The 22,729-nt window shown below is 40.4% G+C and overlaps 1 protein-coding gene across 4 annotated transcripts in view; it reads left to right on the top strand.

Moving 5' to 3' along the window:
- Window positions 1-22,729, top strand: part of NFIA (nuclear factor I A) — a 386,737-nt gene that overhangs the window by 243,325 nt on the left and 120,683 nt on the right. For all 4 annotated transcript variants that reach the window (XM_007978527.3, XM_007978532.3, XM_007978531.3 and 1 more), the window contains one exon: window positions 8,220-8,294. In XM_007978527.3, coding sequence (XP_007976718.1) covers window positions 8,220-8,294 — 75 coding nt within the window. The remainder of the gene's footprint in view (window positions 1-8,219; window positions 8,295-22,729) is intronic.

The following is a 22,729-nucleotide window of genomic DNA, read 5'->3' as shown; positions in this document are numbered from 1 at the left end:
AGTTCTCCTTAATTGAACAGTGTCTCCTGAGCACACCTAAAATGTTCTGTGTTGGGGTGAGAGGGAAGATTAACGAGCCACATTCCCACAGGTGGCTCATAAGCCAGTGGGGAATTCACAGAAGGAGAAATTAAAATTCCAAGGAGGGAGTGTGGTTGATGAGGTAAACTTTTCTTTAGAAGGATGAGAATGTAGGCTCCCTGAGAGCAGTGTCCCCAGGGACTAGCACAGACCTGCACAGCACAGGCAGTCCAAAATCCTTCTGGAATATAAACAGCGTGAGAAAGAGGGAGCTTTTCCCTTCAGGAGGCCAAGGCACACCCGCATGGAGAAGCCTGGTAATCATTGGCCTGTCTTGTTATTAGGGATGGAACCTGTTTACCAAGGGAAGACTAGAATAGAGATGAGTTCTTTTTGATGAAATGACCAGGGTATTGCAGTTTGCCGACATCCCTTAACCAGATGAGATTTCATAATTTAGATCTGACAGCCCCTTGATATTCCAGCAGAAAAAAACAAAAATACCATCTTGGATATAAACTTCCCTTCTCAGATGCAAAATTAACTCTGTTGCTTGGACCTGAAAACTCTCCTTAGGGGTCAGCCCTCTGTGTGGTTTGTTCCCAGGTGTCTCTGGCCTTGACCTCTGAATAGCTCTTCAAGGTTACCTGTCTCTTTTCAAATCTTAACTTTGTTCCTCTGCTGCCTGCTAAAAGGCGGATAGATGTTCAGTTCCTCCATGAAATGAGATTTGGTTCCCATGTAATGGCATTTTCCATAATAACTGCTGATATCATCGAGGTAAAGAGAGCTGCTTCTCCTAACTACCCAGGAAAGAATTTCGCTTTTTATACTTCTACCTCTCCCGTATAGTTTAATCTCTCCCCACTGTGAGTATGACTGACTCCAAGGTATTGAAGTCTGTGCTCTAATTGGGAATTCAATGAACAAGACTTCAGTGAATGAACTTTTTTAGCCATATTATATAAAATGAGAAAGGATCTGCTCCTCATTTCAGTCTCCTATACAATTGCTCCTGAACAGTAGTACAGAATTGGAGAGATAGCGCATTATGCAATCTGGCTTTTCATCTAAGACATACTTAACGAAAGTACATGTTTTGCACTTTTTTTCTGAGAGGCCCTATTCAGAATGTAAATCTTGGGACCTTTTGGGAGTGTTTAATCTGCTTTCCGACGGAGGATCTTTCAATGCTAATAATATCCGAATTTGGAATAGCTTAAACTCACCTTTTTATTTTCTTTTCCACTTTTTTCTTACTTTGCAGTAAAGTAGAACAATCAGATTAGTGTCATTTCCCTGAAAGTCATTTTTAAGATTTGGTTTGTGTTCGTGAGAATGAAATATTAATTCACTCAGGTTTGCTTAGTAATTATGTTAGCAATATCACTTTTTCCATCATTTCTTAGGTTTCATTTCTCATTGCTGTCTTCTTACAGAGTTCATCAGTGGGTTTCCAAGCAATTGGTAAAGGAACAAGAGCAGTTTCATCGCCATTTAAAGTTACATGGAGTGTTTACACAGACCTTTCCTTGGGGACATATTATAAACATAATCTAGCCAAGGCTGTCTGATAATACTGTGTGAAGAGATGGTTACATCAAAACCTGCCAAAGAATTACACTCTTTATTTTTCTGATTATAGTGCATTCACATATATTTTACCTTCTAAATGGCACATGTTCCACTAAGGTAAGCCTTGGGTAGGCAAGTTGCTGGTAGGGGAAGGGGATGAAATTGTTATTTTTGCAGTGACTATCTCAAGATCACACAAGATCTTCATTTAAGCTTGGGACTAGATCCTTTTTGGATGGAGGGAGCTTTATGGGCATGATGGACAATGCTGCTGCCCTTTAACTCTATTTTTACTTGAACTTTAAAAATATGAACCATAAAGTGAACAATAAGACAATCTCCCGGCATTTATCATCAGAAATGCCTGAATCAGTCTGACCAGAAGCTGCTTTGCCTTTCCTGTCCTGATCCTGTTTAGTTTGGAGGGAAGATGTGGATAGTTCATTTTCATAGTTTCCCAGTGCAGACTGGCTCAGTTTTAGTTTAAACTATATTGCTGGAAATGAGAGAAAGAGACAGAAATAAGAAGTTCTGCCAAAGATTTTACCAAGAGGAAAAATGACATAGGTGAGCCCAGTTTGAGTTTCCTTCATTCCAAGGCGTCTCAGGAACACTGACCCCCTGCCAGGCAGTGTGTCAGGACCTGGAGGGCCAGAGGCACAGAAGATACTTCCCCTCCTCAGAGGGCTTACAGTCTGATGTGAGAAAAAGACAAAGTTACGATCGAGTAAGGGCAGCCAGGGAAGACTTTTGTGAGAGGTGTCAACAAAGCTGAGTTGTAAAAGACACTTTAGGAGTTGGCTAAGCCAGGAGGAGGAAGAACAGATGTTTCAGGAAGAAGGAGCTGTATCAGGGGATGGCAGTGAAGCAGTGCAACGACGAACGAGCATGTAGTTCCCTTAGGTCAAGGGTAGGGCCAGAAGTGAGAGAGAGTCAACAGGGTCTATATCTAGGTCCCATGCCATGGGAAGGAGTTTGTACTGTTCTCTGAACATTCTGTGGGGCTCTTGCAAGCATTCTTTCTCTTTAAAAGAAAGTGTGTGTATATATATATATATATGAGATATGTATATATCTACTTGTATATATGATATGTATATATCTACTTATATGTACATGTATGTATTTATTTTGTGTATAAATATTTTTTTTTTCATTTTAATTGTTTCCCAGTGCAGATCGGCTCAGTTTTAGTTTAAACTATATTGTTGAAAATCAGAGAGAGGGACAGAAATAAGAAGTTCTGTCAAAGATTTACAGTATATATAAAAATATATATTTACATATATATATTTCAGTGGCTTTCGGGGTAAAAGTGGTTTTGGGGTACATGGATGAATTGTACAGTGGTGAAGTCTGAGATTTTAGTGCATCCCTCACCCAAGCAGTGTACATTGTACTCAATATTTCGGCTTTTTTAAATCCCTCACTCCCTACCCAGCTACCCCCTTCTGAGTCTCCAAGGTCCATTATATCACTGTGTTTACCTTTGCACACCCATAGCTTAACTTCCACTTATACGTGACAACATGATGGTATTTGGTTTTCCATTCCTGAGTTACTTCACTTAGAATAATGGCCTCTGGCTCCATCCAAGTTGGTGCAAAATACATTATTTTGTTCTTTTTTATGGCTGAGTAGTATTCTATGGAGTATATATACCATATTTTCTTTATCCGTTCCTTGGCCAATGGGCATTTAGGTTGGTTCCACATCTTTGCAAATGTGACTTGTGTGGCAATAAACAAATGCATGTAGTTGTCTTTTTGATATGTTGACTTCTTTTGCTTTGAGCAGATATCAAGTAGTGGGATTGCTGGATGAAGTGGTAGATCTACTTTGAGTTCTTTAAGAAATCTCCATGCTGTTTCACATAGAGATTGTACTTATTCTTACCAGCAGTACATAAGCATTCCCTTTTCACCACATCCATGCCAATATCTTTTTTTTTTTTTTGACTTTTTAATAATGGCCATTCTTACAGGCCATAAGGTAGCATCTCATTATAGTTTTAATTTGCATTTCCATGATGATTAGTGATGCTGGGCATTTTTTCATGTTTATTGGCCATTTGTATATCTTCTTTTGAGAAATGTCTGATCATGTCTTTTGCCTACTTGATGGGATTATTTGTTTTTCTTCTTGCTGATTTATTTGAGTTCCTTGTAAATTTTGGATACTAGTCCTTTGTTGGATGCATATTTCTTGTAAGCTTTCTGATAGGGCGGGGGCTCAGAACACATCGGATTTGTCTCAGTTTCTCCAACATCTTGCTCTTTCCTACCTCAGGGCCATTGCTTATGTTAATCCTCTGCCTGAAGAGCTCTTTCTCCTTTTCCTGTTTGGCTCCTTTATATCTTTCAGATATCGGCTCTTAAACAAGACCTGCCCTGACCATTCTTTCTAAAGCTTTTGATATTTGTCTCCTTCATATCATTTATACCATATATCTATAAAATATATGTTATAAATATATATATATAATGTATTGTATAAATATATGTATAAAATATATGGGGGGTGTGTGTGTGTGTGTGTGTATATATATATATATTTTTTTTTGAGATGGAGTTTCACTCTTGTTGCCCAGGCTGGAGTGCAGTGGCACGATCTCGGCTCACCACAACCTATGCCTCCCTGTTTAAGCAATTCTCCTGCTTCAACCCCCCGAGCAGCTGGGATTACAGGCATGCGCCACCACGCCCAGCTAATTTTGTATTTTTAGTAGAGATAGGGTTTCTCCATGTTGGTCAGGCTGGTCTCTACCTCCCAACCTCAGGTGATTTGCCTGCCTCAGCCTCCCAGAGTGCTGGGATTACAGGCATGAACCACCGCACCCAGCCTATAATTTTTTTCTTTTTTTTTTTTTTTTGAGACGGATCTCACTCTGTCACCCAGGCTGGAGTGCAGTGGCATGATCTTGGCTCACTGCAACCTTTGCCTCCTGGGTTCAAACGATTCTCCTGCCTCAGCCTCCTGAATAGCTGGGATTACAGGTGTGCACCACCACACCCAGCTGATTTTTGTATTTTTAGTAGAGACAGGGTTTTACCATGTTGGCCAGGCTGGTCTCAAACTCCTGACCTCAAGCAGTCTGCCCGCCTTGACCTCCCAAAGTGCTGGGATTACAGGCATGAGTCACCACGCTCGGCCTCCATTTATTATTTTTATTATTTTCTTTATTTTTATTTTTTTGAGATGGAGTCTCGCTCTGTCACCCAGGCTGGAGTGCAGTGGCGCACTCTCGGCTTGCTGCAACCTCCACCTCCCAGGTTCAAGCTGTTCTCCTGCCTCAGCCTCCCAAGTAGCTGGGATTACAGGCATTCGCCACCACACCCGGCTAATTTTTTGTATTTTTAGTAGAGACAGGGTTTCACCATGTTAGTCAGGATGGTCTTGATCTCCCGACCTCATGATCCGCCCACCTCGGCCTCCCAAAGTGCTGGGATTACAGGTGTGAGCCATTGCTCTTGGCCTAAGCCACCATGCCCAGCCTATCATTTTTAAAGTATTTTTTGTTCGTTTTTGAGATGGAGTCTTGCTCTGTCGCCCAGGCTAGAATGCAGTGGCACGATCTTGGCTCACTGCAACCTCTGCCTCCCAGGTTCAAGTGATTCTCCTGCCTTAGCCTCCTGAGTAGCTGGGATTACAGGTGCTCACCATCTTGCCCAACTAATTTTTGTATTTTTAGTAGAGACAGGTTTCGCCATCTTGGCCAGGCTGGTCTTGAACTCCTGACCTTGTGATCCACCAGCCTTGGCCTCCCAAAGTGCTGGGATGACAGGTTTGAGCCACTTTGCCCGGCCGTAATTTTTTTTACATGTTTTTAGCTGTCTCTGTAAACTCCCTAAAGGTGGGAACTGTATCTTGTGCCCATGATGCATGGCACATGGTAGGTACTCAGTAAACATTTATTGAATAAATGAATAACTCATCAGATTTGCATGTCTGTGAGACAGCCCTGGCTAAAGCGGGGAGAGGGGATTGGAGAAGAAGCCAAGAGAGATGATAGAGAGCACAGTTAGAAGGCTTTCCCACCATGCTGGTGAAGTGGGAAGGTCCTGAGCCACAGTCACAGGAGGACGATGGAGACGTACATAGAGTCAAGAATCACAGAAGCAGCAGGGACTGGTTGGATGTGGGTGATTGTCAGAGGCAAGAGGCAGGGATGATGCCAAAAAACTAGATGAATGGCAAATGGTTCATTGAAATACGGAATTCAAAAGAGTAAGAACGGGTTTTGGGTGCAGTAGAAAATGGATTCAGCTTTGGGCATGTTGGGTCTAAGAATACCTGTGGGCTATCTGGATGGAATGCCCAACAAATACCTAGATTTATGGGTTTGGAACCCAGGAGATAGATCTCAGTAAATGATAAAGAGTTGAGAGTCATTGGCCTGTAGATTCATTCACCTACTCATTCAATAAATATTCACTTACTAACCTGCTTTGTCTCAGGCATTAAGTATACAATGGTAAACAAAAATATTATTTTAGTTTTCACAAATATCACAGTCTAGACTTTTAGTTGATGACATGGAGGTAGATAAAATAACTTAAGAAATAGACACCCCCCACCACCTGCACACACATATAAGGAGAGATGAGCACAGACCCTGGAGAACACCAGCATTTAAGAGGTGGACACAAGAAAAGGGGCAACCAGGAAAGGGTGGTAATTTGAATAAATGAACGCAGGGGTCTTCCCAATTCCCAAGTCCTTGCACCAAACTCAGCTTAGCCTTTAAAATATATTGCTGGCTTTTATTGGTGGCAGGATTAAATTGCATGTGTTTACATTCACCCTGTACAGAAATTCATGTTAGTTCATCCTTAAAATAAGGAATTTCAAAGATTGGAACTGAAACAAGTATCAGCCTGTAAGTCAAGTAAAGAAGATAGGGATGAGCAGGAGCTGGAGATCAACCCAGATTTTCCTATTCATCTATGAATTTCCTTGTTATTGTTCTATGTGTTTTAAGTCAACCTTAATGTACATTGTGGTTAGATTTCCTTTGCTGTGATCTGTGGGATAAATGTAATGTTGATGGTCTCCCTATAAGAAAGAGATGTTGTGGTCTGTTTTGCCAAGACCTCATTAGAGAAATTTATTTATTAATTTTTTTTAACTTCTCAGGTCTCTTAATCTAAGAGACAGCATCTTAGGTGCTTACCAAAGCCAACTGAATACCTGGGTGTGGGTGGTTTTGAGAGGTGACATTTCTTGAGCACTCTGATGGTAAAATTTTGCTATTTTATTTCAAAAAGCAGTTTACAATTATTGTCTGTCCTAAAACTTAGAACTGTTTCATCTCAAATACCATAGATTATGTGTTTGATATAAAAGTTAACTGAAAATTTTAAAAATCTCAGTAGAAATTTCTTATGCAAAAATCCAATGTAACCAAAAAAAAGACAAGTAATTTGCAGGTCCATTTATACTCCTCCAAAACATGGCAACTTTTTGCATGTGTTTATGTGTATGACATTTAGTAAATGTACTGGTGGATATGCAGTGCCACAGGTAAACTTGCTTTCCCTCAGTAGTGCATGAAATCTAGCTTTTATTAATAATGCAAACTTTGTTTATGGATTGTTATATATTCAGATTGGTCTATTTTCTTTTATTGCATTTTCTCAAGGTATCTTTCCTGTGTCAAAGAACAATTATTTCAAAAATTCCTTCAACCAACAATTTGTTGACCCAGATTTTAAAGCAGGGAAAGACTAAGCTGACCTTGGAGTGATCTCTCAACTGGAATCTACCTGTGTGAGAGTCATAGAATCAGAAAATTGTACAGGCAGACATGGAAACTACATATCATAGATTATGTGTTCCTTGTCGTTTATAAGTTCTATGTTTCTGAATATATCATAAAATTAAATGAGTAATTGGTGATCGACATGATACCAGGTGTCTTAAAGGGAATTAATTGCATCCAGCAAAAATGAAGCAGAAACAAAGTTCAAAGATTAATCAATGTTTGAACCATGGATTTATTACCTTTTCTCAAAAAAATCAATGGACACAAAAAATATTTGGTGTGTGTAAATAATCTGAATCTTTATTTGTGCTCAAAAGAATTTGGTTTTCCTGTTTTGTGGGTTGGGGCTTGCTTTTTCTATTCTGACTTTTTAAAAATTCACCCTGTGGTGCCTCCAGAAAATAACATCTTTAAATCTTGTTTGAGTTAAATGAATAGATAACTAATTCCAATCAGATGTTTCTTTAGAGAATAATGTTTAAAAAACTATTATGGAATGCAGCTCTCCTAGTGACTCTTAGATATGCTGTTTTTATCCCAATTGTTAAGGTCTTAGAGGTCACCCAAGGTAACTATTTATTTTAAATTGTCTTTTGTTTCAGATTTCCTGTTGAATTTTTTTTAACCATTTCAAAAATCAGCCAGTTGTTGTACCGTAGCTTTGCACAACCTTGAAATTCAAACTAAAAATCTATCTGCATAGCTAAATGACTGTGCCCTCCCACATAAACCCTAAGGAGAGCAGAGAAGGAGATGAGGCACCACATGTGTTAATCATAATGAAACTAATATTTGAAGCTCTGTTGTCAAATGTCTTGTATTTATGACACTTTGTTTTCTTTTGTTTTTGTCTCCCCAGGACATTTGGGCTTCCAGGACAGTTTTGTCACATCAGGTGTTTTTAGTGTGACTGAGCTAGTAAGAGTGTCACAGAGTAAGTAGAATTTTGCTTTCATATGGTACAGATTTGCCTTGGTTGGTGCTTGCTTTCTGCCTGGGACCCCAGAGACCAAAAAAAGCCTTCAGAGTCTCCTTTTCATTTACCCATTGGAGGAATTTTGACACACAGTTTGTTTGACAACCAAGAATTTAAATCAGGAAAAATTAAACATTATTTTGATGTGAGGCGTAAAAGAAAGACGAAAATCCTGAGGGTCACATATATTCCAAGGCTTCCCTGATGTCTAAGAAATTCTGCATTTTAAAAGAATTTGTTTTTGACCTTTAAAAAATGCTAATGCCCTTGGTATGAGTGACACAGTCTGGGATGATCATTACCAGCTTGTCAATAATCACTAACAGTGAATGAAGAGTGCCTGTCACCATCTTTCTCCATTGATCAAAGGCCCATTCAATTGATTGTAGTTTTGTTATGACATAATCTAGCGCACATACACACACACACACACACAGTTGCCTTCCCTTAAGAATCTCTTTTTTCTTATTTAAAAGCATAACTACAATGATTATGATGTTCCAGGTCCCAGTAAGAAGGAAAAATAAATACCAAATATTGAAATTTTATTTTGTTTTACCCCTCCACCTACTTCAAAATACCACTTGTAGGTAAAATTTACATGTTTAAAATTGGTTTTGAGCAGCATCAGCCCTTTGTGGAATGAGCTGGAGTAAGAAGAAATATTTTCATTTTAGGTTCATACCCACCATTCTCTGTGTTACAGGCTTGCAAGATTGACTGAGTAAGCCGGTCCATCTCAGGACACGACGTCAGGTCAAACAAGCCATACTGGTCCCAAAAGCCTGGATTCTCTCTGTTCTTATTTCAGTCACTTATAGGCTAGGAGAGTCTTGAGAGCACAGAATGTGATATACAATGTGGGAATAGGGGAGAATCTAATGACTACTAGTCATTTACTGTCTGCCAGGCACTGTCCTAGGCCTTAGTGTAAGATGCATAAATTAATCTTTGCAATAAGCTTTTCAGACAAAAAATTATCCCCATTTTTAAAGATGAGTTAAATTGAGGGTCTATTTAAGTTATTTATCCAAAGTCAAACAGTGAGGCCAGGCACGGTGGCTCACGCCTGTAATCCCAGCACTTTGGGAGGCTGAGGTGGGTGGATCACTTGAGGCCAGGAGTTTGAGACAAGCCTGGCTAACATGGTGAAACCCTGTCTCAGCTAAAACTACAAAAAATTAGCTGGGCAAGGTGGTGCACACCTATAGTCACAGCTACTCAGGAGACTGAGGCAGGACAGTTGCTCGAACCCAGGGGGTGGAGGTTGCAGTGAGCCGAGATTGCACCACTGCACTCCAGCCTGGGCAACACAGTGAGACTCCATCTCAAAAAACAAACAAGCAAAAAATTCAAATAGTGGATAAATCGTTAAGCTGAGTCTCTATAAGGCCAGAATCCGTACTTTTTAGACTGGCCCAAAGGAACTTGAAGAGATCTATGGCATGAGACTAGACAGGGAAACAGTGGGAAGGTAACTGTTGGTGTTAGAATTGTGGGAGTCAAGGACTCCCAGGTTGATGCTGAGGTATTCCAGTGTAGAAGAGTTGGAACCCTAAGGAATGAGACATTAGGAGCAGCGGGTCGTGACTTGGAATGGGGAGGTTGCTGCCATGGTACTGAAGTGTACTTAAAGTACCAACCAGTTAAGTAGACACTATGTTGCCTTGTTAAGCTAGAGAGGATATGCTGCCCTAGTTATAGCACAGTTATAGACAAATAACAGTGCTCTGTGTGTGTGTGTGTATATACATATGTGTGTGTGTGTGTGTGTGTGTATATATATATATAAAACTCTTAGGACTTTTGAGCACAATAAATATCACATTTTCTTGTAATTTTAATAATAACAGTAATATGGGGAGTATGTGTATATATATATGTGAGTGTGTGTGTGTGTGTGTGTGTATATATGTATATCAGACCATACCTGTCATAATAGCATTATAGGGAAATACATTCATTGAGCCCTCAATGGGATCTAAAACATAGCCTTAAAGAGTGAAAAGAAAATGCTTTTAAGCGTAAGATTGGAGCACTAGCCATTTTATTCTGCCCTGAGTGCTGCAATTCTTACATTTAGTCCTCATGTACTAAACCCATTACCATCAAGGTTCCAGGCCTGGGGGTTGTATGAGAAGACCCACACAGTACAGAATCACCCCCAACCTCTCCTCTTCCTTCCACTCCCTGTCTTTCCTTTTAAGGTCTTATATCCCAAAGCTTATCAGTTCCAAGTTTGATTAGAACTCTGGTCAGTCTGAGATTGCTTGACTGCCAAATGAATTCTAAACCTGCCTTCAAGACTGCCAGAGAGTATGGCTGGATGGGGATCGAGTTTGCAGAGGGACCTGGACTTGTTTCCTATGCCCGCTTAGGGGGTTGCTTAGCCAGTACCTGGCATCGTGAACATCCTTTGGCTCTCAAATGCTTTTTGATTCTGCACACTGCTGTGTAATCGCTCTGGGACTCACTCACACATGGCCTCATGCTGACGGAAACTGTTTGGCAAGAGTGGGTCTGGGCTGTGTCAGCTCGATCATGGCTTCAGGCCAAATTAGTTGACTGTAGTCAGGAGACCCCTTTTTCTTAGAGATAATCTATATTTGTCAGGGTATATTTCACAAGATTGCCTTGACTGCTGGGGTAAAGATCCCCAGCTCAGGTTTCCTCACCTACACACCCTCCTGAAAGGCTTAACACTCAAGCCACATGCGGGAGTTGAAATCCCTCAGCATTGCCTTGCAAGGCTGCCCTCCTCCTTGTTCCCCCATGTGGGAAGAGAGAAGCACCCATTTCAGAACGGTGGTGGATGCTTTTTGCAGATGAGTGGACCTGGGGTGCATTCTGTATCCTTGAACAGAAATAAGCTAACTGGCGCATAAAGTGATTAAACACATGATATTGGCCCCTGTTAGGAGTGTGATGTCATATAATACAAAAATTTAGAGCAGCTAGCATTTATCAAGCATATACCACGTACCAGGCGTTGTGCTGGGTACTTTGTAAACATTATCTCATTCAATCCTCCCATGGTGGTGGTACCATCCCTTTTTACAGATGGAGTCTGCGATGCTCCAAGAGGTTAAGCAACTTGCTCTTTTTCCTTTATTGTACTCAGCTAGCTGACTGCCGACCTTTTCATCAAAACCTCTCCTATAATTGCATTATAGAACTAAATGGCATCCAAGGATTCTGTGCTTTTATTGAATAATCAGTTCTTGTTGATTTGATATACTTTCAGCTTATTAATTTGTGCATTTAAAAAAAGGTTAAAACTATTTTCATGTAAACCAAAGCAAGTAAGATACTTCATTTTTTTTCCTGGATTTGTTTTCAGGTGTGAGTTTGTTTTTAATTAACAGACTTTATTCTTTTTTAGGGCAGTTTTTTAGGTTTACAGTTTTAGGTTAACAGAAAGTACAGAAGTCCCACATACCCCTCCTCCCAAACAGTTTCCCCTGTTGTTAATATCGTTTGTTAGTGTGGTACATTTGTTACAATTCATGAGCCAATATTGATGCGTAATTATTAATTAAAATCCACAGTTTACATTAGGGTTCATTCTTGTACATTCTGTGGGTTTTGACAAATGCATAGTGAGAGGTAACTACTATTATGGTATCATACAGAATAGTTTTACTGCCCTAAATATCTCCCGTTCTCCACCTATTCATTACCTCCCACTCCCCACCACTGATCTTTTTACTCTCTCCATAGTTATGCCTTTTACTTAAATGTTTTTAATGGTCTCAGTGTCCTAGAATCTCTGACTATTTTGCAGATTTCTTAACCTTCTGTTATCGGTATCCCAGCCCCATCCAGTCCCCTGCAATTATACCCTAATTATGACTACTTATATGGACTGGAAATTTCACAGTCATCATTAATGATGGCCTGGCTTGAGATTTTTCTCCCTTTCTGGATCTTTAGTATTTGATTTTTAAATTTGCTAATACAAATATTGACTTTCACTAGGTTTCCAGTTATTGTTTTTCATTTTCTTCCTTTTAAATGTAAGACAGGAGGGAGGTGCTCTTTCAGTATTTCCTCATGCGGATTCACTGAAATAACTGTGTGCTAAGTGTGTTGTTTTTAATAGTGTTACTACCGAGGTGGCAATGGTGGAGAAACTCAAGAGAAAGCTGCTGGCTTAGCCTGACAAACTCAGAGGTGAGGGATTAGGCAACAAGGATGCTTGCCATTGAATTATACTGATTAGATATATGAAGCTGTTGGAATCAGGGACTCCTGCTGGCCAACTGAAGCTGCAGTCTTCCATGAACTCCCCTCTCCTCCTTGCCTCCCGCCCACCACCTTTTAATTCTTTTTTTCATTATCATCCGTGAAAGTCCATGTTAACAATGTGGTTCAGAATCACTAAAGTTGTTTTAGCATAATACTATGAAAGGCAAGAATGGAAAGTTCTGCTTCCATGGCAAAGAAAGTACTATAGTATAAAAGTCTATATTTGTTCTCTTGCTACTTCCCCCCCCCCCATGTGGTAGGACCATCTGAAAGTAGCTCAATTATTTATTGCCTTGTTCCAGGGGAGGAGGAAAATACAGACCACTAGACGCTGTGCCAGAGAGAGAGAGAGGGAAGTATTCTCTGCTTTGGGGAAGGGGGTTTTACAAGTGTTAACAATGTGGTTCAGAATCACTAAAGTTGTTTTAGCATAATACTATGAGGAAAGAGACAAGAACCATCTGTTGAAATGGCTCTTACATGATGCTGCATTTTCAAACAAAGCCTTCTCAAGGCATTTTTAGCTTGGTCTCTTTCCCTTGAAGTTGCTACAAAGAGAGCCCACTCTGCTAGCTGCTAAATGATACTGCTTAGATAGCTCTCTCTGTCAGCACCCACTCTTTTGTTTATTTTACACCAGTGTTTCCCTCAAAGTATGAGCTCTAAGGCTGTCAAATATCACTCCTGGTATGAACCCAGAAAGTTCTCCTGAAAAATCCACTACTTCTGCCCATTTCCTTCCAAATTGCTGACTCTATTTTACTTGAACTTGGTGGAGTGACTTCGAAACCCTAACTACTTCACTGGGAAAGAGGAAAACCGCAAATACACACAGGCCATTGTGACTCTGGCCTGGTGGGCTCTAATTTTCTAGCGGCGGTTTGTACACCCAAGCCGGCTGCAAGGGTTAAGTAAACTTCGTGGCTAAGGATGACTTCATGGCCCTGGAATTTTGAAAAGCCAGGATTCTCAGGACACTGTGGCCAGCCTTAGAGTCTTTGGGTGTGAAAACCACTCTCAGTTACCCAGACTGATTTTTGGTTCCTGTTGCAGTGCTGCAGAATCTATTAAAATCCAGCAGCTGAATTGTCCTGGCTCTGCCACAAAGCTCAGCTGCTGGGTCGACTACAGGATTCCTGAGTTGTTTGTCAATGGAGAGTAGGAGTGAATGGAACCAGGCATATGCCTCAGCCTGGCATGAGGTGGCACCCTAGTGGTTGTTTTCTGCCTTAGAAATGTGAACTCTCTGTATTTTCACACAGGAATTGCCATTAGCATCCAAATTGCAGTTCCTTTCTAAAGTTCTTTTTGAAGTCTCTAGGTCCTTGTTGCATCTTCAGGTACCCATATTGAGATGCTTAGATGTTCAGGCCAGTAATTTAGTAAGAACCATTGGCAGTATTCTAACCTGACATGGTGGAACTTCTAAGACAGAGTGAACTGCACTACAAGGCACAATAAGAAAATGAAACTCTCTGGTAGGAACAAGCCCAAACTTGAAAATACAAAATGTTCTTGCTCAGAAGGACTAATGAGGAAATGGGTGTAGGATAAGAAATTCCAGACACCGAGTCATTTGGGGTGCCATTTAAACATTTGCAGTACTTTAGATCTTAATTAAAGTGGGATAGATTTAACACTTTCTTTCTAAATGAATGGCCTGTTGGTTTTCCTGTGTTAAGTAACACGATAGCTGTGATCATTGCATGGAAATTAATTTTAAAAATAGCTTATATTCTTAAGCAAGATCTTCTTTCAAAAGAAACCATTTGGGCCCGAGCATTAAAGGAAGAAACAAAGAGAATATAATAAAAAATAGATTGCAGCCCTAGCATGAACAGTCGCTGTGACCTTGCCTTTTGTTTGCCATTACACAATTCAATGGCAGTCTACTCAAACTATGTGCTCGATCAATATCCTATTAAAGCAGCACAAAAAGTCTCCATAAACTTAGTGGTTAGCTATGTTTATAAATGGAACTCGGCATAATTAGATGGTCAATAGCAGGCTCTACTAGTAATTTCAAAATGAACATCACACATTTTATATCTGTAGAAGTCAATGGCACCTCTTCTAGAGTGAGGGTAGAGTGTGGAGCAGACAAAAGAGTGGGTGGCCCTTTAAAAAAAATCATAATGTCTATTTCCAAATGTAGTTTTTAAAGAAAATCTAAGTTTTGGAAGAGAAAATTCTGATTGGCCCCTATATAGTTTTATTTTCCCTATCTGAACCACCTTGTTCTGAGTATATTATGACTTTGCAAATGTTACATTTTCTAGTTTTAATCAACCCCTCATAGAGAGGTAAAATAATAAATATTGCCATACTCTTAGGAAGAAAAATAACAGTCTGGCTGGCTTAATTTAGCCAGCTTCCTCTACTATAATTCAATAAATTTTCAAAATAAATATTGAAATTGAATTAGTTTAGGGGGATGTTTTGTTGTGTGATTTTTTTTCCTTTTAATTTTCTTGACATATTTGGGGTGAATATTTGGGTAGTAAAGCTGGCAGCAAGTGCAATGTACTGGCAGTCATAGAAATTTCCATCAAACTACCCTGTCTTCGGAATCCTAGCTCACAGTATGGGTGGCCAAGCTTGATTTTTCGTATCCTACCCTCCTCACCTAAATGAAGCCATGTAAGGTGAGAGTGTCCCCACCCTTAGGCTGACTCTGTCCTGAGCTGACTCAGCCCTACAAATTAAAAGGTGTATATACCTTGTGTTCGATATGTGCTCTGGCAGTAGTCATGGACCACTGAGCTGTTGAAATTAGAACTATGGCAGGAATAAGCTTATGACATTAGTGTATCCTTCAGTCAATGCTCTGCATGAAGGTCTAGTCCTTTCTCTTACATACATATACTCCTACAGTCTTCCTGGTTAGAGCTGGCAGTGAGAGTTCTCATGGCAGAATTCGGGGCCCTTTTGATCTCTGTTCGCAGCTGAAGCTTCCGCTAAATTTACCAGACTATGAATTCTCTTCTTATAAAGATTTGAACTGGGGAGGAGCACAACATACACCTTGATGTACATACTAATGTGTTGTCGTGGTCTCTATTCATATGTTCATCTATTTCTAGGTCATTCATCGGTTATGCTTCCTATGTGTCAAGTATAAAACCTATATTCAAGATGGCAGCATGGTATTGTAAAACAGTACAGGATATAGAGTTGGGGAATCGAGCTTTTCAACTTAACAACTTTGGGCAATATTTAACCCCTCTTGGCTGTGTTTTCTTCTAGGTTACAATCATTTATTCATTTAGCAAATGTTCATGAAGTCCTAACTGTGTGCCGAGCCTAAGTCCAAGTACTGGAAATAGGAATACCTCTCAGGAGTGTAATGAGGGTTAAGTGACAGATAGCCTAGCGTCCGCCACAGAGTAGATGCTCAGCAGTGATAACCACCACAGTTACTGAACAGAGCCTCAGCCCCGATCTTTGTTCACTGTGTGCTCAGAGCCAATCTTGGAGCTGACCACTATCAGTAAATGTATTGAAAATGCATGTGTGTGCGCGTGTATAAATTAAGAAGGGCCAATTTTAGAATTCATGTTCTAACAACCAATTTATGAGAAGAACCACTCTAGTGACCCTTACGGAGTGAGTAATTCCAATAGAGTAAGAGCATGCCAGTATTAGACCTCATTCCTCTGTTTTAGGAAACCAGAAAACTTTTATTCCTCAGATTTTCAGCCAGACCTGTGTTTCTGCATTATTCTAGAAATTGTTCTCCTAGGATATCTCATGGATAGAAGAATCTTTTAAAATTCTCAATCTAACACTGACACATTAGCAACTTTTTAAGTGGCAAACCACACCTGGGTTATCTGTACCAGCATTCTTAAAAGTCATACTTAGTTTTACAGTATTTTTAAATTTTGCTTTCACTCATATTATGAGTCAAAATTCCCTATGAATGGCAGAAGCATGCTACAGGTCATTACTGACAATGTGGTTTGTTTGGGTTTTCTTGAGACAAAGTCTCACTCTGTTGTCCAGGCTGAAGTGTGGTGACACAATCATGGCTCCCTACAACCTCCGCCTCCCAGGCCCCGGGGATCCTCCCACCTCAGCCTTCCCAGTAGCTGGGACCACAGGCACGCGTTGCCACACCCAACTATTTTTGTATTTTTTGCAGAGATAGGGTTTTACCATGTTGCCCAGGCTTGTCTCAAACTCCCGGGCTCAAGAGATGCGCCTGCCTTGGCCTCCCAAAGTGCCTGGATTACAGGCATGAGCCAGTGTGCCCAGCTAATAACGTGCTTTTTAATAAACCTTTATTTATGCACTCATAAGCCTCAACTTTTTCATGGTGGATATTCATATCCAGTAGTAACACTGAAAAGCTAAAAGGGGTTTTTGTGACTTCCAGAAGCTTAGGAGAAATCCTATATTACTCTGCAGTAGGGCCACAAATATTATTGAGATTTGGCTGGAGTACATTATCATAGCTAACTCTTGCCGATTAGAAGGGCTGTTGGTATTGACCATCTTAGCGTGGCTAGAATGGGGCTGGTAGAGTCCACATTCAGCAAAACCACACGTAGGTCGAATACTGGAACTGAGCTAATCCAGTCTGTGGTTAATATGAGTACATGTTAATACCCAGGATTTTTCACTAGGTGGAGGAGAAAAAAAATGGAAGTTATTGGTGGAAATATTGAAAACTATTTATTTTTTAGACAGCTGGATTAGTCAATTGTTGGGATAGGACCCTGTTGATACAGTTTGGTTTCCTAACAGCTAATGGTCAAGTAGCCCCAGTGCGCTATTGGTTGTGGGGCTTATGTTTAGTTTAGCCCTTCCCTGGTTTATAGATCACCGTGGGGAAAAGACCTCTTAGGCCATCAAATCCCGACCCTGTCAGAGAAGACTTAATCCCATGACTGCGGCTGTATCAGATATTAAACGGGTACCACATTTGACCTCAACCAAAAGCTAAGATATGATGATACTCTAAAATGCAGAAAATCAATTTCGGTCCCCAAGGCAGAAGGCACTAATGCAGATCAGTCAGCATTGCTAACCCCTCTGTGGACTGCTCTGTTAGACCAGGTGGCAGGGCCCTTCATCCAATGGAACTCTTGCTGATGCTTGTAAGGTTTAAGACCTGCAAAAGCAGAGAGGCGAGAAGGAGAATGATGAGATAGAAGTTTTGCCACATAAGTGTAGGCGATAATTCTTCTTCTATTTAAACTTGTTGAACTTATCTCCCTCATAACTGATGACAAAGGAAAGACAGCAGCACTAGAAATGTGGATTTCACTCCTGTTTCTCTGAACAGATATCTAGGAAATGTCTACATTCAAGTCCTTCCTCTGTCACTTACTTAGTTGCATGATCTTGACCATGTTACTTAACCCACAGTGTAGTTTCTCATTTCTAAATGAGAATAATATAAATACATATTCCATAGGGATAATGCAAAGATTAAATGAGCTGATTCAGGTAAAATACCTAGCACATTGCCTGGCATGTAATAAATGCTCAATAAATATTAGCTCTTAGCTATTTTTCATTAACAAGCTCATGTAATTTTAGTTCAGCTCAGTAAACATTTGGTGCATATGTGTAATATATGAAGCACCCTGCACTGTGTACTGAGGAGAATACAAAAATAAGTAGGAGACAGACTTTTCCTCTGTAGAGTACATATCTAAGTTTCTTGAGATCTAAGACTGAGCTTATTTTATGGCAATAAAATGCCTGAATACACTTAATTTACCAATTAAACTCACAGTAATTGTCTGTCAAAGATAAATTGTCTTCCTGATTTGGAATGGGGTGGGAAAATGTATCGGTGAATTTTTCCTATTTTAATGAAACAGAAAGATTTTTTGAAAAATAAAAATTCCTCTATTCACCTCCCTTTTCTCCTTCTGCCACCACATATGTATTCCTTAACATGTGTCCACAAGACAGGGATGTGTGAAAATAAGGCTCTGTCTGTGTTAGCGGATGCCTTTCATGGGGTTAAAAAATATTCTACTGGCTTTTGGCACCTAATACTACATTTCATAAAAAGCATTGCTTAAATCTTTTAATAGCAGGCAAGTTCATTTTCACGTAGAGGGAAATCCTTGTTGTAGTTCAATGCCTTTTTTTTAATGTTCCTGTTTGGAAAACCATACTCTTAGCCTGCATTTGGTCAGACCTTTTAGAAAGGAAAAGTGGAAAACAGGAGATCAGCACAGGGTTTACAGACCAGAAATCTGCTTGGCAAAGGAGTTGCTGAAGACTGTGGCGTAGAAGCTGCAGAGAAAGTACCTTTATGATTGATTTCCATTCAAGTCAGACTGACTGCAGTGTGGTCATTTTTCTAACCCATAACTGCTCACACTGCAGCAGTCTGCTATCTGCAGGGCGTCTGAATTATAGCAGTCTATGTTCGTGTTACCTCTTACACAAATTACTTACACTGGTTTCTTTTTCCATGCAAATTCATCAGTTTTACAGCCTCTCGTAGCCACAGTCAGGAAACTCTGGCAGAGAGCACAAATTGATAAAATGAGTTAATTTTTACTATACTTATTTTTTTTTTTTTCTTTCTAAAAGCCCTTTCTCATAGGCAGTGTTCAGGAAGCATATTACGGTAAAAGGGAGATAACAAAGGAGTTGAATTTTCTTGCCATAAATTACTTTCCAAGTTAATTCCCTTTAACGATGATTCCAGATTTGCTTGAGTTTTCATAGCATTGTGCGTTTTACAACTGTGCCTTTGATAGAAAGAAGAACAAGTATTTTCCCATGTTCAGTCCCTTTGTGCCAGTGACATGAACTTTCTTACAAGATCTTTGCCACTGGAATGCAAAACAACACTAAATTGTGCTGGGTCCATAGAACTGTGTGCTGCTATTGGACTTTTTCCCCCCAGTCTTAAAGTACAAGTTCCCAAAGTCTCACCGAGTGTTTTAGATCATGTAATCAGAAGAAAAATGTATCTCCATTTTTTCATAGTTATAAGTTGGAAATTGAGTTGTTGCCGTTCTTTCATATTCCTCAGTGGCCATACAGATTTGAAGAAGAGACGATAATGGTCAGTCTCTGAAATGTAAGCCCCACAAGGGCAGGGGTTTTTTGTATCTTGTCCACTGATGTTTCTCAAGCGTCTGAAATGATACCTGGCTCACTAAAAGTGCTCCATAAATACTGTTGAATTCCACTGAATACAGCCTCTCCGAGGATATGTACTATTAACCATAGGTTGGACAAAGTAGTCATTTCGTTCATGCTCCCTGCTGGCTTCTGTTGAACAAGTTGGAAACTTAGCACACTGTACTCTCTCAGGCAGAGTAGCTCAAAAATTTGTATAGAAATTTTTTCCATCATCCTCTCTTTCCAACAATGCAAGTCTGAGCAGCTTGTCTCTGGTGGATGGCAGAAGTTCAATAACCACAACCTTATCCAACTACTAATGTGTACAGAAGAGCAGGTCATTAAGAGGGTTGGCTACTAAAATAACCCCTTTCTTCCAGTAGCCTACATTATTATAATGATTCCTTAATAGCAAACCATTTATTAAGAAATGACACAAAGACTACATTCTACTTATGACAGGAAAGAGGCAGGGGTAGAGGATGAATGACTTGGAAATAATATCTGAAGAGACAATTTCCAAAAGTTAACCTTTTGAGAAAAACTCCTCGATAGAGCAAAATACTTCAGATTCATTCATTACAATACTACTTAAGAAAATTGGGGAGCCCCTCCACACGATGTATATGTATTTATAGAATTCTGAGTTTCATTTGGTATTGTTTAAAGTTTAGAGGGGGCAAATAGGGAGGGTAATTATTCACTCTCCTTAATTCAAAGCATATTTATTGATGATCAACTGTGTAGACAAAACTGTGGTCAAAGGGAGCTCTAGGATCTGTAGGATTAAAGGTCATGTGTATTACCTCTGACTTCATGACCTGGGAGAGTTATTCAACCTCTTTGTGCCTCAGTTCCTTCCTGGTGGTATGGTGAGGATCGGGATTCCCCAGCGCTCAGGCTGCAGACTAGTACCAGTCAGTGGCCTGTTAGAAACCGGACTGCACAGCAGGAGGGGAGCAGCCGGTGAGTGAGCACTACTCCCTGAGCTCCGCCTCCTGTCAGATCAGTGGTAGCGTTAGATTCTCATAGGAACGCAAACCCTATTGTGAACTGCACATGCAGGATCTAGGCTGCAGGCTCCTTATGAGAGTCTAATGCCTGATGATCTGAGGGGGAACGGTTTCACTGCGAAATCACCCCCCTACTCTGATCCCTGGCAACATTGTTTTCTATGAAACCGGTCCCTGGTGCCAAAAAGGTTGGGGACTTCTGGTGAGGAGTAAATGGGATGATGTGCTTAAAACCCTTAGCCCAACTTCTGGTTCATAAATGATGCCTAATAAATCGTGATGGTGATGGTGGCAGCAGTGGTTAGTGGTGGTGGTGGCAGTTCATGTTTGCCATAATTATTATTAGAATTATGGGGCCCAAAGAGTTTCAGCAACTTAATCAAGTAAACTGGTGGTTATTGGCAGGACTGGGAATCTAGACAATCTCTCCCCATCCTAGACTAGCATTTTTTATGCCCCATGATATCTCTTTATTACCTTCAAAATGCATCTCAACCTAGATAGGGAGAAAATGTTACATATGAGACAAAGAATAATAAAGCCTAGAGTCAATTACAAATGGAGCAAAACTGGATTTCACAATAAATGGAACAGAGAGGCAGTGCTGTGCTTGGTCCAGTCCTGCCCTAACGTCTCCACATTTGATTGGCAGTGGCTGCATCATTTCTGTAGCACACCAGAAGGCAGTTAGTCTTTAACTTCAGAAACCCAATGTGATAACCTGGGTAGGCCAGAATTTATGTGACATTGGACAAATCATTTAACCCTCCACAACTTTTATTAGTTTCTTAATTTTTCAAAAGAAGGACTTAATGCCATTATTAGTTAAAAAGTATACTGCGTTACATATATCTTATTGATGTTTTATATTTGTTAGAAGAATATGATCATTTATTTATGCCCTTTCAAGTGCACAGTTTGGAACAGGTCTTTTAGACCTGTTTGCTCTCCTGGAGGAGTTGTCAAATATCCATTGTAAAAATTACATTTTCTTTCCCAACAGCAGAGTCTTGGCCTCCATTCCCTTCTGCTGGGACACTTGAATCCATCTTGTGATTTCCCCACCTCTAGAATCTTAGCCCCCTTCCAAGCATTCTGAATATGGTTTCTGTGGTAGTCTGTTCTCCTGCTGCTATGAAGAAGTACCCGAGACTGGGTAATTTGTAAACAAAAGAGGTTTAATTGACTCACAGTTCTACATAGCTGGGAAGGTCTCAGGAAACTTATAATCATGGCAGAAGGCACCTCTTCACAGGGCAGCAGGAGAGAATGGGTCCCGAGTAAAGGGGGAAGCCCCTTATAGAACCATGAGATCTCATGGGAACTCACTCACTATCACGAGAACAGCATGGGGGAAATTGCCCCCATGATTCAATTATCTCCACCTGGTCCCACCCTTGACATGTGGAAATTACAATTCAAGGAGAGATTTGGGTGGGGACACAGAGCCAAACCATATCAGTTGCCTTATGAATGTTCCCAGGTCCACAGTGATCTTATTACTTCCCTATTCAGAAACTGTCCTGGATCCCACAGATCACTCACTTCACTAATTTTTTTGTTTTTGTTTTTGTTTTTGTTTTTTTTGAGACAGAGTCTTGCTCTGTCTCCCAGGCTGGAGTGCAGTGGTGCGATCTTGGTTCACTGCAAGCCCCACCTCCCGGGTTCACACCATTCTCCTGCCTCAGCCTCCCAGGTAGCTGGGACTACAGGTGCCCACTACCATGCCCGGCTTATTTTTTGTATTTTTAGTAGAGACGGAGTTTCACCGTGTTAGCCAGGACAGTCTCAATCTCCTGACCTTGTGATCCGCCTGCCTCGGCCTCCCAAAGTGCTGGGATTACAGGTGTGAGCCACCGCGCCCAGCCCACTTTACTTCTTATCTCCAAACTTATGCACGTACTTTGTCCTTTGCCAAGAAAGCCTTTCCTGTCTCCTGTGCCTCTTTAAATCTGAACCATCCTTAAAGGCTCAGTTTAAGTGCCCACTCTTCCTGGAATCAAACCTTTCCCTGATCTCACAAGCCAATGG

Source organism: Chlorocebus sabaeus, chromosome 20 (assembly GCF_047675955.1).
Source record: "Chlorocebus sabaeus isolate Y175 chromosome 20, mChlSab1.0.hap1, whole genome shotgun sequence".
Classification (NCBI taxonomy): Eukaryota; Metazoa; Chordata; class Mammalia; order Primates; family Cercopithecidae; genus Chlorocebus; species Chlorocebus sabaeus.
The sequence above is the reverse complement of the archived record's forward strand: the minus strand, read 5'-3'. Positions and strand labels throughout refer to the sequence as shown.